The sequence below is a fragment of the Lepidothrix coronata genome, unplaced genomic scaffold (genome assembly GCF_001604755.1).
Source record: "Lepidothrix coronata isolate B3197 unplaced genomic scaffold, Lepidothrix_coronata-1.0 Scaffold6, whole genome shotgun sequence".
Classification (NCBI taxonomy): domain Eukaryota; kingdom Metazoa; phylum Chordata; class Aves; order Passeriformes; family Pipridae; genus Lepidothrix; species Lepidothrix coronata.
The window spans coordinates 993,633-1,006,885 of record NW_016690186.1 but is presented as its reverse complement, the minus strand read 5'-3'; the positions used below and the strand labels follow the sequence as shown (position 1 = coordinate 1,006,885).

At 40.0% G+C, this 13,253-nt stretch overlaps 1 protein-coding gene across 2 annotated transcripts in view; it reads right to left on the bottom strand.

The window, feature by feature from the left end:
• ATP6V1H (ATPase H+ transporting V1 subunit H) overlaps positions 1-11,100 on the bottom strand; it is a 47,448-nt gene extending 36,348 nt beyond the window's left edge. Inside the window, exons 1-4 of one of the 2 annotated variants that reach the window (XM_017832801.1) lie at positions 11,010-11,100; positions 9,543-9,669; positions 2,884-2,986; positions 1,362-1,451 (exon numbers count right to left, since the gene is read on the bottom strand). In XM_017832801.1, coding sequence (XP_017688290.1) covers positions 1,362-1,451; positions 2,884-2,986; positions 9,543-9,646 — 297 coding nt within the window. In that variant the 5' untranslated portion in view covers positions 9,647-9,669; positions 11,010-11,100. Of the gene's footprint in view, positions 1-1,361; positions 1,452-2,883; positions 2,987-9,542; positions 9,670-10,685; positions 10,811-11,009 lie in introns of those variants that run through there. The other variant, XM_017832805.1, reaches the window with a different exon arrangement.
• Between the last annotated feature and the right edge of the window lie 2,153 nt (positions 11,101-13,253).

Sequence of the window (13,253 nt, the reverse complement as noted above, 5' to 3'; positions counted from 1 at the left end):
TCTCACACACTGAGATAAAGTTTGTCATCAAATGCTAAATGTAAAACAAAACAAGGTACTCCCAACTCAGTGCAATAATCAAGAAATGATGCTGAGGCTCCTTTTTGTCTTCTCTGCTTCTTGATGTTTGTGCCACACTTGCAAAAAAGTAAATCTAAAGAGAAAGAGGTCAGAGTGACAAAGCTACAGATAAATAAACTGCTGTCACCACCACTAGCTATTATCCTAGATGTCAGAGCACTCACTTAGGGCTCTACTGTGCAGACAAGTGCCTGAAAGAACACCATAATCCCCATGTTATACGTTCTGCAGAGAGGTTCACACTTTTCAACCTGCCTATTGAAATACTGAATATTCAGAGTTGGCATCAGAACTCATATGGTTCACCTCCTAGGGTGATGACCTAAACCAACATCATTAGATACATTTCACTGTAACCTTGTATCAAATATAACACAAAAGAAGAGAAGAGAAACTGTCAAACACAGATAGTTCATGTGAATACCGGGAGAAAACCTCACACAGCTCAACCCATCTTGTTACATCATCACTCCAAATACTTCTCTTAGCCTACTTCAGAGCAAGGAAATGTAAAAGCAGGATTATCTGATTGAGCAAAGCCTCCCCTTCAGTTGTCCCAGTCAGCTCAGCAGTCCTGAGACCAAATTTAATAGCCTACTCTCATAAGCCTCTGCATCCCATAGCTACAAAGAGCTGTATATCACATTAATTCAAAAGTTCCTGGTTTATAACTAACCTAACTTATGCTGGAAACCTGAAGCTGCAGAAACAAAACTTTCTTGCTGAGGGTGGCCAAATTAACACCTTCATAGGAAAAGCCTCAACAACTTCAAGTTAGAACTTCTACACAACTGGAAAGGCTGAGGTCACAGGTCACAGAATCTTAGAATCATTTCGTTTGGGAAAGATCTTTAAGATCATTAAATCCAACTATTAACCTAACACTGTCAAGTCCGCTGCAATATCAGCCAATACATTAAGTGCAAAAAGTATTTAAAAAAAATTTCTGCAAATTAAGATCACATAAAAGAAACTGCTACGCAATACCAGCCTTAACATCCCAGTTCTGCTTTAAACAAGGTTGAGAACCCACAGACAAGCATACAGGTATGTTTTATTTCCAGATTTTGAACATATACAGATATACACACACACACACACAAGACTAAATTACCCTTACAACTTTAGATCCAACATTTAATCTCTGAAGACAAGATCTGAAAATTTAAAAGACTATTTTTAACACAGTAGGACAAACACCTGAAGAGACATAAATTAGGCTAAGGAAACATTCAGGCATGCATTTAAAGACTTAAAAATAATGCAGGTTATTGACCTACTTGCAGCATATCATCAACCATAGTCAGAATGTACTGAACAGTCTGTTCCTTGGAGATATGAGTCATCAAGTTTATAAATGTTTTAGCACACTAGAAAAATAAGAGAAACATTAAAATTAATATTAGCAATTGTCTTCATTCCTTTTGATAATATAAAACAGGACCTCATTAATTCACAGTTAAGTCTTACATAAGCATTGAGCATCCCAACATCTTACTTAATTGCAATAAGAGATGAATACATTTGACATTATCTCACAAAGAAAATTTTCTGTCAAATTGATCGTTACCCTTTATAAATTGTTTTATGGCTTTCACATGAAATAAGTACTCGCTAGGGAAAGTCATCAAGATGCTTTGTTGGAGGTCAGATTAGAAAAGTCTCCCTCAGCATCCATTCCTATGGTAGTGAGAAGATCCAAGTAAACTGAAAGAACAGCAACAAACTCAGACAAAGTACAAGAAGGTTTCAGCAACATGAATGGGAGGGAGGAAGACAGGTCACTCTTGTCTCTTCACTTAATATATACCTTGTGGACAAATCTTTGTTCCTATCTGAGCTGTGCCTCCTGAACTATTTTACAATTTCAGCAACAGATATTACAGGCTGAAATAGTTTCAACACTACTTCCTCCTTCCCTTTCACTACGTGCAACCTAAAACTGAAAGAGAAATGGATCTCTGAACTGCTACATCATAATTATATAGTGGCATATAATTTACACCATATATGTGTTTGCTACTACACAAATTATAGTCCATTACATAACAGTCACACAATACAATTTAGAGAGGAAATAAAAAACAAAAACACAGAAAAACCTAAAATTAAAGTAGAAAAAAAGGCTGGAAAGTTTTGTGTCTCAAAAAAACCTACTCTTCACCTACCTCTCTGCCTCGCCCAATCCTCTTGATGTCTGATATTGTGTGCTAGAACCTCAGGTTTCAAGGCTGAGATTCTACTGATTCAAATGTCAATAAAGTGTCTTTGAGCATCCTACCTCACTCCATAAGGGCTGATTCAGTCCTGAACCAGCTCTGTCCAATGCAGATATCTTGTATCTTACCAGGATTAAAATGACACTAGACACCTGTGTTTAACTGAATCCACCTTAGCAGTCAGTGGATTCTATTGCTGGAACTAAATTATAATTACTCAGTTAACTAAGCAGAAATCTCTCTGGTAGCAGCCATCATCAATAAACTACAAGGAAAAAAGCTTAAAAAAAAGTGACTCAAGTACAAATGTGTGCGATTAAGAAAACTGGGATGAGGAAAGACTTCAGCTGGCTTGTCCCATAACAGAGTCAAAGTCAGATGACATTTGATAATTATTTAATAGGTTTTAAAAATAACATCCAACCTATATCCAAGGGAAAAAAAAAGAATCAGGATAGCAATCTTTATACTTATTCCATAACATCTTGAGTGTATACAACCAACAATAAAATAAGAGTTACTATGAAAATTTCCTTCCATCTTCCTCCACAAAAGAGAGACCATTAAAAGAAAGGAAGGTTACTTGATTGCCTTCTGTTTGCAACAACTCCTGTTTTTCTTCTGGACTCCTTTTCTGTTCAAATCTTTGAATAAATTCACAGTCTTCCCCTGAAATCATCTGCCCTCTGAAAAACAAAATATGAAACCATAAGTAACATGAACAATAAGTTTGAAATAATTGTACTGGGTTCACGTGGCAAGGTTTTGGTAGCGGGGGGGGGCCACGCAGGTGGCTGCTATGAGAAGATAGGAGAAGTGGCCCCCGTGTCATACAGAGCCAGTTCCAGCCAGATTCATGACAGACCCACCACGAGCCAAAGCTGAGCCACTCAGTGACAACAGTAACATTTCTGTGATAATATATTTAATGAGTTAAAAACTGCTGTGCAACAGTAGCCATGAGACAGGACTGAGAATATGTGGAAGAAACATATTCTCAGATCAGGTCAGGGCACAAGGAGGGGGAGGAGGTGCTCCAGGCATCAGAGGAGAGACTCCTCTGCAACCCATAGTGAAGACCACGGTGAGGTAGGATGTCCCTCTGCAGCCCATGGAGGTCCACGGTGGGGCAGAGATCCACTTGTAGCCCATGGAAGACCCCATGATGAAGCCTGCAGGTATGCCTTGAAGGAAACTACAGCCCGTGGAAAGATCACACTAGAGCAGATTTTCTTGCAGGACCTGTGACCCCATGCAGGACCTATGCTGTTACTGTCCATCCCTGAAAGACTGTATCCTGTGGAAAGGTTCCATGAGGGGGAGTTTGTCAAGGGACCTTGGAGATCTAGTTCCAACCGCTCTGCCATGGGCAGGGATGTCACTCATCAGATCAGGTTGCTCAGGGCCCCATCCAGCCTGGCCTTGAGCACTTCTAGGGATGGGGTACTCATAACCTCTCTGGACAACCTGTTCCAGTGCATATTTTGCATATTATGCCAAGATAATACATAACATTGATAACAGTCTAATCCACTTGAAATAAGTGTTGAAAAACAAAATTAATTGTTATTTTAAGTTTGCCACAAGCACTGAAGAGAATTGTAAGGAGGACAGAGAACATGGCTGCTAATTTATTTTTATCTTTCGCTAATTACAACATTTCAGTTTTTCCTGGTAGTTTCACACTACTTGCACATCACAAGAAATAACAAACTCGCCAAAATAGTACAATCAGGTACTCTTCAGGTAAGAAAACTAATTGTAAATCAGTGAGTCCTAAAAATATCCAAGACTTTAACAGGTGACTTCCTTTACTAGGTAATACCAAGAGTGCTTCAGGAAAGAAGAAAACTGTGCACATCATTATCAATACAAAAGTCACCGGGGATGAAAGCATTAGACATTGCTCTGTTTCAGTTATTTCCAAGACTCATCTCCTCTTAATATTTCCACTGAATCAAATGCCTCTTCCACTTTGCAAAGCTATGTAGGATGGACTCTTTTAATTTATCTTTTCCACATTCAAGGTCACTTTTCAGAAGTTCCATGACTAGAGGTTACATTAAAATCCTTGTAAACTTACAGGAAACGTCCACTTTTTTTTTATCCAAAATCACCTGGATTCTTGAAATACAGAAACAAATAAGATCTACAATGTGTTCTTATCTTTCCTTTAACTTAAATGCTTATGTCTTGAGCATGGCCTCATCAAAGAGCCATCTTTTACCAATTTACTATTCAAGCAAAGAATATAAACAGCCTAGTACCACGTGTGCTATTCCTGTATTCCAGCTGCTGCTTCATCCTCATATGCACTAAAGAAAGGTAATTAAGATTTACTAGATGGAAGACTCACAAAGCCAGTGGTAGGGTAGTCCTTGACTAATTTCTACGAAAACATAACTAATTATAGATGAATTATATATGATTAGCTGACGATGACCATGCTGCTAGCACATGCCTTTTAGATGGACCAGTATTCTTTCTTGTCTATTAAGGATGGATTTGAGTAGTTGTGGAAAGATGAGGACAATTCATCTGACACAAATACTGGACTTAACGACCCATAACTAAAAACCTCTTATGCTTCAAACAACGTTGGCCAAGTCAGGGATGGATGGATCATATTGATATAAAAGCAACCAGATAAGCTGCTTGTTTATAAGAAAATTGTCACTTATAAAACACTTCAAAGCCAACATAAGGTGAAACCCTTAATTTTCAGCTTTAACGCTGGAGAAAGCCTCAGCTCATGAAGAAAGATGCTTCTTTATAGCCAAGCTATTAGAAGAGGTCTGCCAACTGCCAAGGAAAAAAGCTTTCAAGTTTTTGCTTTTATCCTACATTAGACCACAGGGAAAAAAAAAAAAAAAAGAAAAAAGATATGGGGATTGATATTGCCTTGAGAAAAAAAGACATTAGGATTTACTATTTAATGCTTTATTAGCACCATTCAAAAAGACACCTTCCAAGCCATACAAAACATGCCAAGGGATCTGAGAGCTTTGTAAACCAGTCGTTAATATTTTATCAGGGAACTCATACATCTGATTAATAGTTTTAGTAATTTCAAATGCATCTATTTCCATTCATCTCATTTTAATACTGAAATAATTGATTATGTATTAAACCTCAGCAACCACTGGAGGGGGAAAAAAACCCAACCAACAAACCATGAGAAAATGCAGAGCAGCCTCAGACAGCTGATATCAGGTCCCATGATCCTATTACACATTTTCCTCATCCCCTTTTCAAAGAGAAAGGAATTTCCCAGCACCTTTAAGAAAAGAAGTAACCAAAGCTTCCTTCTATCCCTAACAGGCATTTAATTTGTTATTTTCCAGGATGTGTCTACACAGTCTTTTGTCAACAGAGAGAAGTCACTTTGAGCTTCAACTGTGCCTTGGTTTCAACTGGGACAGAGTTAATGGTCTTCCCAGTGGCTGGTACAGTGCTGTGTTCTAGTTTTAATATAAATCCTTTTGTTGTTGTTATTTTATATTAGCAGTAGTATTATTTCCCCTGCCTTTTCTATCCTATTACAATCTCTTTATCGCAACACATGAACTTTCCTTTTTTTCTTTTTTTTTTTCCCCAATTCTTTCCCCATCCCCCTGTGGTGGGATGGGTGGGTGAGGAGTGAGCAAGCAGCTGTGTGGTGTTTAACTGCCTGCTAGGTTAAACCACAACAGGCTGTCTGAGCATATCAGGTTTAGACCAGGAGCCCTGGAACCACATTTCAAAGCTCTGTGCTTGATATACCAAGGCCTGCCTTTGAGAGCACTAGCTACAGGAGAGTAAAATCAAACTGTAAGATTTAGAAAGCATGAATTTGCAAAACCACCATTTTTAAAACTTCTTGGTCTCTCAATATGATTCAGAAACTTGTGACTCCTTCTTTTAATTATGCATTTCCTTCGGTAGCTTTTGTTCCTTTTTTTTTTTTTGTTTGAATGATTTAACAAAAGACACTCTGGAGGTCAGAGTATTTTTGTTTGATTTTTATTTTGGATTTTTTGGTGTTTTTCCTTTGGTTGGTTTTGTTGTTGTTGTTGTTTTTAATATCAAAAAAATTTACTGCATCTGCAGCAAATATGAAGCTCATATGAAGCCAAAATTTCTTTTATCCAGGTTTCTACAGTACTTTGCATGTACCTAGAAACACTCATTTTATACACTTGCCCAACAGTTTTAACATATACAAACTTGAAACAGTAAAACAGGCTGAATGTACTCTACAAGACTGAACCAGATTTTAAAAAAAGAACCCCACATACTACAAATTAAGAAACTTCTATATTTCCTCTAACATAAGACTGGCTTTTAAAGTCTGAGATATTTAACCACTTTAGAAGGTTCCTCCACCCCCGGGAACATAGAATAGATATTTTAACATCAGAATTCACAAACATGTATGTGAAGTACTTGAAGACACATGGAAAGGTGTTTACAAGTTAACCAACAGGTATCTAATCTGATTAAATATGAAGTACTGTCAAATGCTGTATATCTAGAAAACCTACAGTACAGTAAGATGCAAGTTAAATTCTGAAACAAGTTCATTTTTCTACAGAACCCACTACCCTTAGAAAGCAAACCCAAACCTACTTCAAGCAAGCCAATACACCCTCCCCAAAGGCATTCTGACATCCTGAGACAAACACTGGAAGCAACCACAAAACGGTCAAAACAGTGACCTACTGTATTTTCAACCCACAAAGGGCATCCACACCTCTAAACTGTTACAAGTCTCAAGAACCAAAGGCAAGAAAGTCCGTACAGAACTAATGCCTTCAACTGCATTTAGTTTCCAAAAGGTTGGCAGACCTACACATCACCTTCCACTGTCCCAAGTTTTGCTACTTCCTTCTCCCTCAGGCACAGACCCTAGCTGGAATTCAACACAAAGAAATGGTAAATTTTAGCACCAGAAAACAAATTATCTTCTTCCACAGCCTAATTTTGTAGGGAGCAGTGAACACACTATCAAACTGGTAATATGTACAGTTGCAATACCTAAATACCTCACTTTTGTGCCAACTGTATACAGAAAAAACATCAGAAGTCAGCAGATGTGTGTTAGCATAGTTTCATACTTAGTTTACAGTTACAACCTTCAGAGGTGGAATAAACACTATGTCAGTTAATCTTTAGCTTGAACTAACTCTACAAGAGAAGTCAAGCTACTAAAGTCTGACCAACTACTAGTGAGCCATTTTATTTCTGCACTGAAGAATAGATAGCAGAAAAGAACTTCTGAACACCTTTCTGTGTGACCCAGACTCCAAAGCTGTTGCAACCAATGCAATCTTTAAGCATCTTCGTACACGTACAACTGCCACAGTTAGAGGGAAAAAAATTTTGTCAGAACGTCTCATGAAGTTCTTTGACTTCAACTAAATAAATACTACTTATAGCTTAAGGAGCACAAATTATGTGATGCCTCAGCTAATGTGTTGAGAACTTAGAGAAAACAAAAACATTTCCTCTAATGTAAAAACATCTGAAGATTTAAGTGTGCCTTCATAGATTTATATGCAAGTGTACCACACTAAGTGCACCAACCACCAGAAAAAGGAGCTCAAAAGAAAGAGAAGCATCCTTCCTATTCACCAGGACTGCATTTTCCTTCTGCTCTAAGACAAAAACCACACCAATCTGAGCTGTCTCTAACAGGTGCATCAGAATAAAGTTTCCACTCATTTAATAATGTGCTTCATTCTACAAATGAGTCAATATAGCTGCACTGATTGACTTTTGAAGAAATCCCTTAAAGCTCAGCCTCAAAGACATTATCACATCCAAGCCTGTCCATTGTAAAAAGGACATGTCCAACACAAGCTATGATTTTATTTCCTCTTCAGAAGCACAAAAGTTCTGCTTCCTACCAGATGGATAACAGGGCACACAGTAACAGCAAAAGCCATAATTTTAAAAGTGCTTGGTACCTGCCACTGTCAAGTTACCACACCACCCTTCCTCTTTTGCCTGCAAAGCCACTGGAGTACCACACTATAAACTGGACCAGGAACTGATCCATCTTAAAAATAGCCTAGAAAAGAGAAGTTTCCTCAGTAGATCAGTTCCTTTATCAGGATTTATAATGCAGATATACAATCACAAAGAGAATAAAAATAATACAATTCAATGAAAAGAATAAGCAAGTCTGAGATACATAAGACAGGGCAAAGCAGGTAGTCATTAGTAAGCTTCTAATGGGTTAGCATTTCTCAGCTTGCATGTGTATGTACAGTCTTGTGGGTTATCTTAATATACAAAACTTATTTACATATGTATGACAGCAATCTGAAAAAAACTTTTTGAAGTGGAGTAATGTTCATAATCACAAAGCATCATCAGTATGGTTTGCACCTCTACAATCATGAAGATTTCTGTCACTTTAGTTACAGAGCAATGAACTATAAAGTAATTTGCTAATATAAGTGGACCCTCATTAGATAATGGCAATTTACACTTTGTCAGTATTTTTATAGGTGCCTCTCATCAGGAAGGCAGGGCTGCAAGAATGTTGCATTTCACTTCAGAGCACAGAGGACTAGTGAAAGTCTGTTTCTGCTCCCTGTTCCCTACTTCATGCATAAATCTATCTTCCTCAGTTTGCCCTTATATCCTCTTAGGACAGTATTTCTCCTGCTACTCCTAGTGCCAACATATCCATGTCAAAGTGAACTCTGAGCTTACCTGAAACACCAGCACAGCTCTCCCCACACCAAAGTATTTGTTTCAGCCTACTCCCTGATTTACTTGCTTCAATTGCTCTCCAGTACTGCTCTTCCTTGATTTAAGGTACAGCCTATTTTCCTGGACTACCAGTCCACTTTTTCTAGTACAATTTGTATTCCCACAAAAAGCACTTCAGCAATAGAGATAACAGACCTACATATAAGACAATTATTACTGCAAACTTTTCTTAATTCAGTACTCACCCAATAAGGCTAAACTTGAGAATGGTGTTTGAATGAGGAGGGAAAAAATGGACAGTTATACCACACATTTGTGCAAACTTATTATTTGATATTGCTGCATTGAGTTGACAAAAATAGAGTTCCTCTTCTGGTAATAAGTCATAAGAAAATTTTCCACAACTACTTCCATTTAATGTGGACTTTTACCAACTGCTTCCATGGAACGTTCTTCACTGCAACCTAATGTTCCGACAGCTTAAAATCTCAAGAAGTCTAACATTAAGAGGGAAAAATTTCGTGGGAAATTTTTACTTACTGGAGATACGACTGCCAGTTTACTTTGTTTGCCCGAACTTCAGCAGCTTTGGCAGCAATGATGTTTGTTGGGACAGCAGCATCTACAGCACCTCGGATATCCATCTTGACTGATAATTAAAATGCACCTAGAAATACAAGTCAGATCTGAGACCTCTTATTAAAGTATTAAAGACCAGAATATCTGTCCAATATTTTAAAGAAATATAAATAAAAATCTGTTTTCAGGTGTCCTGTTCCCTAAAACTGTACTGAGTACTTTCTAAGAAATCAAAGCTCTGTAAAGTATTTAAAATGTGGATTACCTGAAACAAAAATAAGCCATACATACACACTAAATTGTAGCCAATTATAAGTTTGCTAAAATAAAAGACATATACCATTACTAAATAACTTCCAGTCTTGTAAATCCTTGAACAATGGAAAGAAGTTATTTGAATAAAGGCTACTCTTCTGCAATATCCAAGTAGCCCTACAGATAACAGAAGTCATCTTCCTTCCAAATCAGGGTTAAAATTGAGTGCATACTCTCCCCACATTAGGACTAATTTACCTCCCCTATTTGTCTAAGAGTATTTAGACATTAGAAACATGTGAACTACAATTTCAGGAAAGAAAAAAGAAACCTGTAAGTATATAAATTAAAACTCATGCTATACAGACCAACAAGAAAATTAAGATCCTTATTGTATAGAAACAAATAAAAAAATAAATATGAACAGAAGCCCTTCATCAGGATACACCACATTACCATAGACAGTGACCTTCACCACTTCTTCCTTCTTCCTTTAATCATCACCTGACTTTGATACCAAAACAAGAACTGTGTTTGCAGAGCCTTCAGACCCAGCTGGAGCTGGAATTCTTTACAACCTAAACTGTACCAAGCCTCTCCACGCAGCCTAATTCTGGACTGTTCTGACCCCCTCTTACAGAGCAAGCAAGAGCAAACTGGCACATTCTGCCCCGTCCCGAGCAAGCACAGCTCGTTTGTATGACTGAAGGAAAATACGATTCTAACAAGAAAAAAAAAAAAAAAAAAAAAAAAAAAAAAAAAAAAGGAAAGAAAAAAGGAACCATTCTGGACAAATGGAGGAGCAGAACTTTCCTCCCTTTGAAACCACTTCTATGAGCAGACAGCCACAAAAGCGGCACCACTACGTCCTTCGATGACCACTGAAGGTTTCCCAGCTCCTACGTGACCCTTTCAGAGCCGCTTAAACACCCCCCGAGGGCACAGTGGGCAGCAGCGGTTCCAGGAGTACGGGAGCTACAGTTGAGCCGAAGGAGCCGAGAGACGCCCGGGAGAGGGGGTGGGGAAGAGCCCTGGCCCCGTCCTGCCGCTCCCTGCACTGCCTCAGACACGGGGCCCAGCACAGCCCGAGCCCTCGGGGGAGCAGCGGAGCCCTCCGCGGCAACCCCCGACCCCGGGACCCACCGCCCCAGGGCCCGGGCAGCTCTCACTCACCGCGGGGGCCGTGGGCGGGCAGGCGGAGAGAGGCGGCCGCGGGCGTCCCTCGCAGCCCGGGAGCTCCGCGCACCGGCCGGCCCGGCCCCGCCGCCCTCACGTGACGCTGCTCACGTGAGCGCGACGGCGGCCTGCGAGGGACAGCGCGCGCCGGCTGAGGCGGGTGTGTGCGTGGCTGCGCCTGCGTAACCGTATGCATTTAGAGTACACACATATATATATATATACTCATATATATATATATGCATTTATACATACATACATACGCGTACCATAGAACCATAGAATGCTTTGGGTTCGAAGGGACCTTAGCGATCAGGTTGGAACAGACCTCTGAGATCATCGAGTCCGACCTGTGACCGAACGCCACCTTGTCAACCAGACCATGGCACTCAATGCCACGTCCAGTCTCTTCTTAAATACCTCCAGGAACGGTGACCACCACCTCCCTTGGCAGACCATTCCAATGCCCAATCACTCTCTTTGTAAAGAACTTCTTCCTAATGTCCAACCTAAACCTCCCCTGGCGCAGCTGAAGGCTGTGTCATCTTGTCCTACTGGTGGGTTGCCTGACAGAAGAGACCAATACCCCCCTCCTGTGGGCAGGGACACTTCCCACCGGACCGGGATGCTCAAAGCCTCAACCAGACTGCCTTTGAACAATTCCAGGGGTTGGGCAATCTGTTTCAATGCCTCGTGACATTCACGGTAAAGAATTTCTTCGCAATATCTAGTTGAAATCTGCCGTCTTTCATTTTAAAGCTGTTACCACTAGTCCCATTACTACATGCCTTTGCCAAAAGTCCCCTCAGTGCTGTCCCCCAGGGCAAGCTCCTCCTGGCCCCTGGAAGGTTCCTGTGGCTCTCCCCTGCACCCCACAGAGGTGAGGGGCCACCAAGCTCAGGAGGGAGCCACAGGAGGTGGATGGGCTGGGAACAAGGCAGGCAATGCCCCAGCTGTGTTGTTTTTCCAGTACCCAGCATTTTCTTGCTCTCTGCCTCTCATGCTGCAATGGAATTGCAAAATTTGCTCTTTCCTACAGCTGGGAAGCAGGCAAGTGTTCCTGGGCCCCTGTGCCTGGCAGCAAGGCCTGAGTACCTGTGCTGGCTATGCTGTGCCAGCCTGGAATCCACTGTGTCACAACTCTCTCTAGCCTCATGAGCCACTCACTCTGTGATATGCATCAGTGTCACACCATTTTCCTTCCTCCTCAGTCATACCTCAGTGGGAGATACACCCTGCACAACTCCTTTTTTGTTTTTTTTTTTTTTTGAAAGATGGCCTGTGTATGTTGGGCTTTGCCTTTTCAAGCAAAAGATGCAGGAAACTCTTCAGACTAAAAGTCCAAGTGTTTCAGCAGCTATGGGCTTAAACTTCCATGTTTCTGAGAAAAAACTTCTCATTGCGTTCAGTTGCTGAGTGAGGTTTTCCAGTCATACTGTGATGAAGTGCATAGACATACCACTCCTAGTCAGAAATGATCCCGAAGGACAACTCTGCTAACATATAAGGAGGAAAAGCAACGAAAACAAAAATGATCAGAGTTTTGTGTGTGAGCAGGTCAAGACAGCCAATGTAGAGCTGGCCTAGAACTGGTGTACAGTTAACTTAATTTTTCTCCACTCTCTGTATTTTCCACTTAGAGGATACACTGTTATTTAAATTATGCCTGGCAAGTATCTCTATAGGTGCTTTTTTTAACTCAAGGAGTATTGTCATTACTTTGCCACTGATTTATACTTCCATAGAATTTCTCTTTTAAAATGGATATTTCTTCATACCACAATAAAACTGTTGGTTTCTTGATAGCACAAGCTTAAATCTGAGGCACAATCCAAGTAACAGCATTTGCATTTCTTTATGCTTCATCAGAAGAAAGCTCTCTAAGCCCTGAGTACACTCTGTATCATCTAGTCTGTAATAAACACATCCATTAATATGATTCTGTGGATTACCCAGCATGTGGGACTTGGAAATTTAATCTAACAAATTTGCGTTCTTGCAGGTTGCCTACATACTGTGATAACAAACCTGGCACAACTCCTAATCTCTAACATAGAAATATCCACACAATCTTGAAAAACAATCTGTTACTTTTAAGGATTATTTGAAATTGATTTTTACTTCATAGCTGAGAAATAGAATTTGGCCTTATTTTAACCTCTTTTAAAACGTTGCTTGTAACTTCTGTCCTGTGGCATTCTGTATTTCCTGCTTCTGCTCTGCCTTTTTATGGGATGTCTC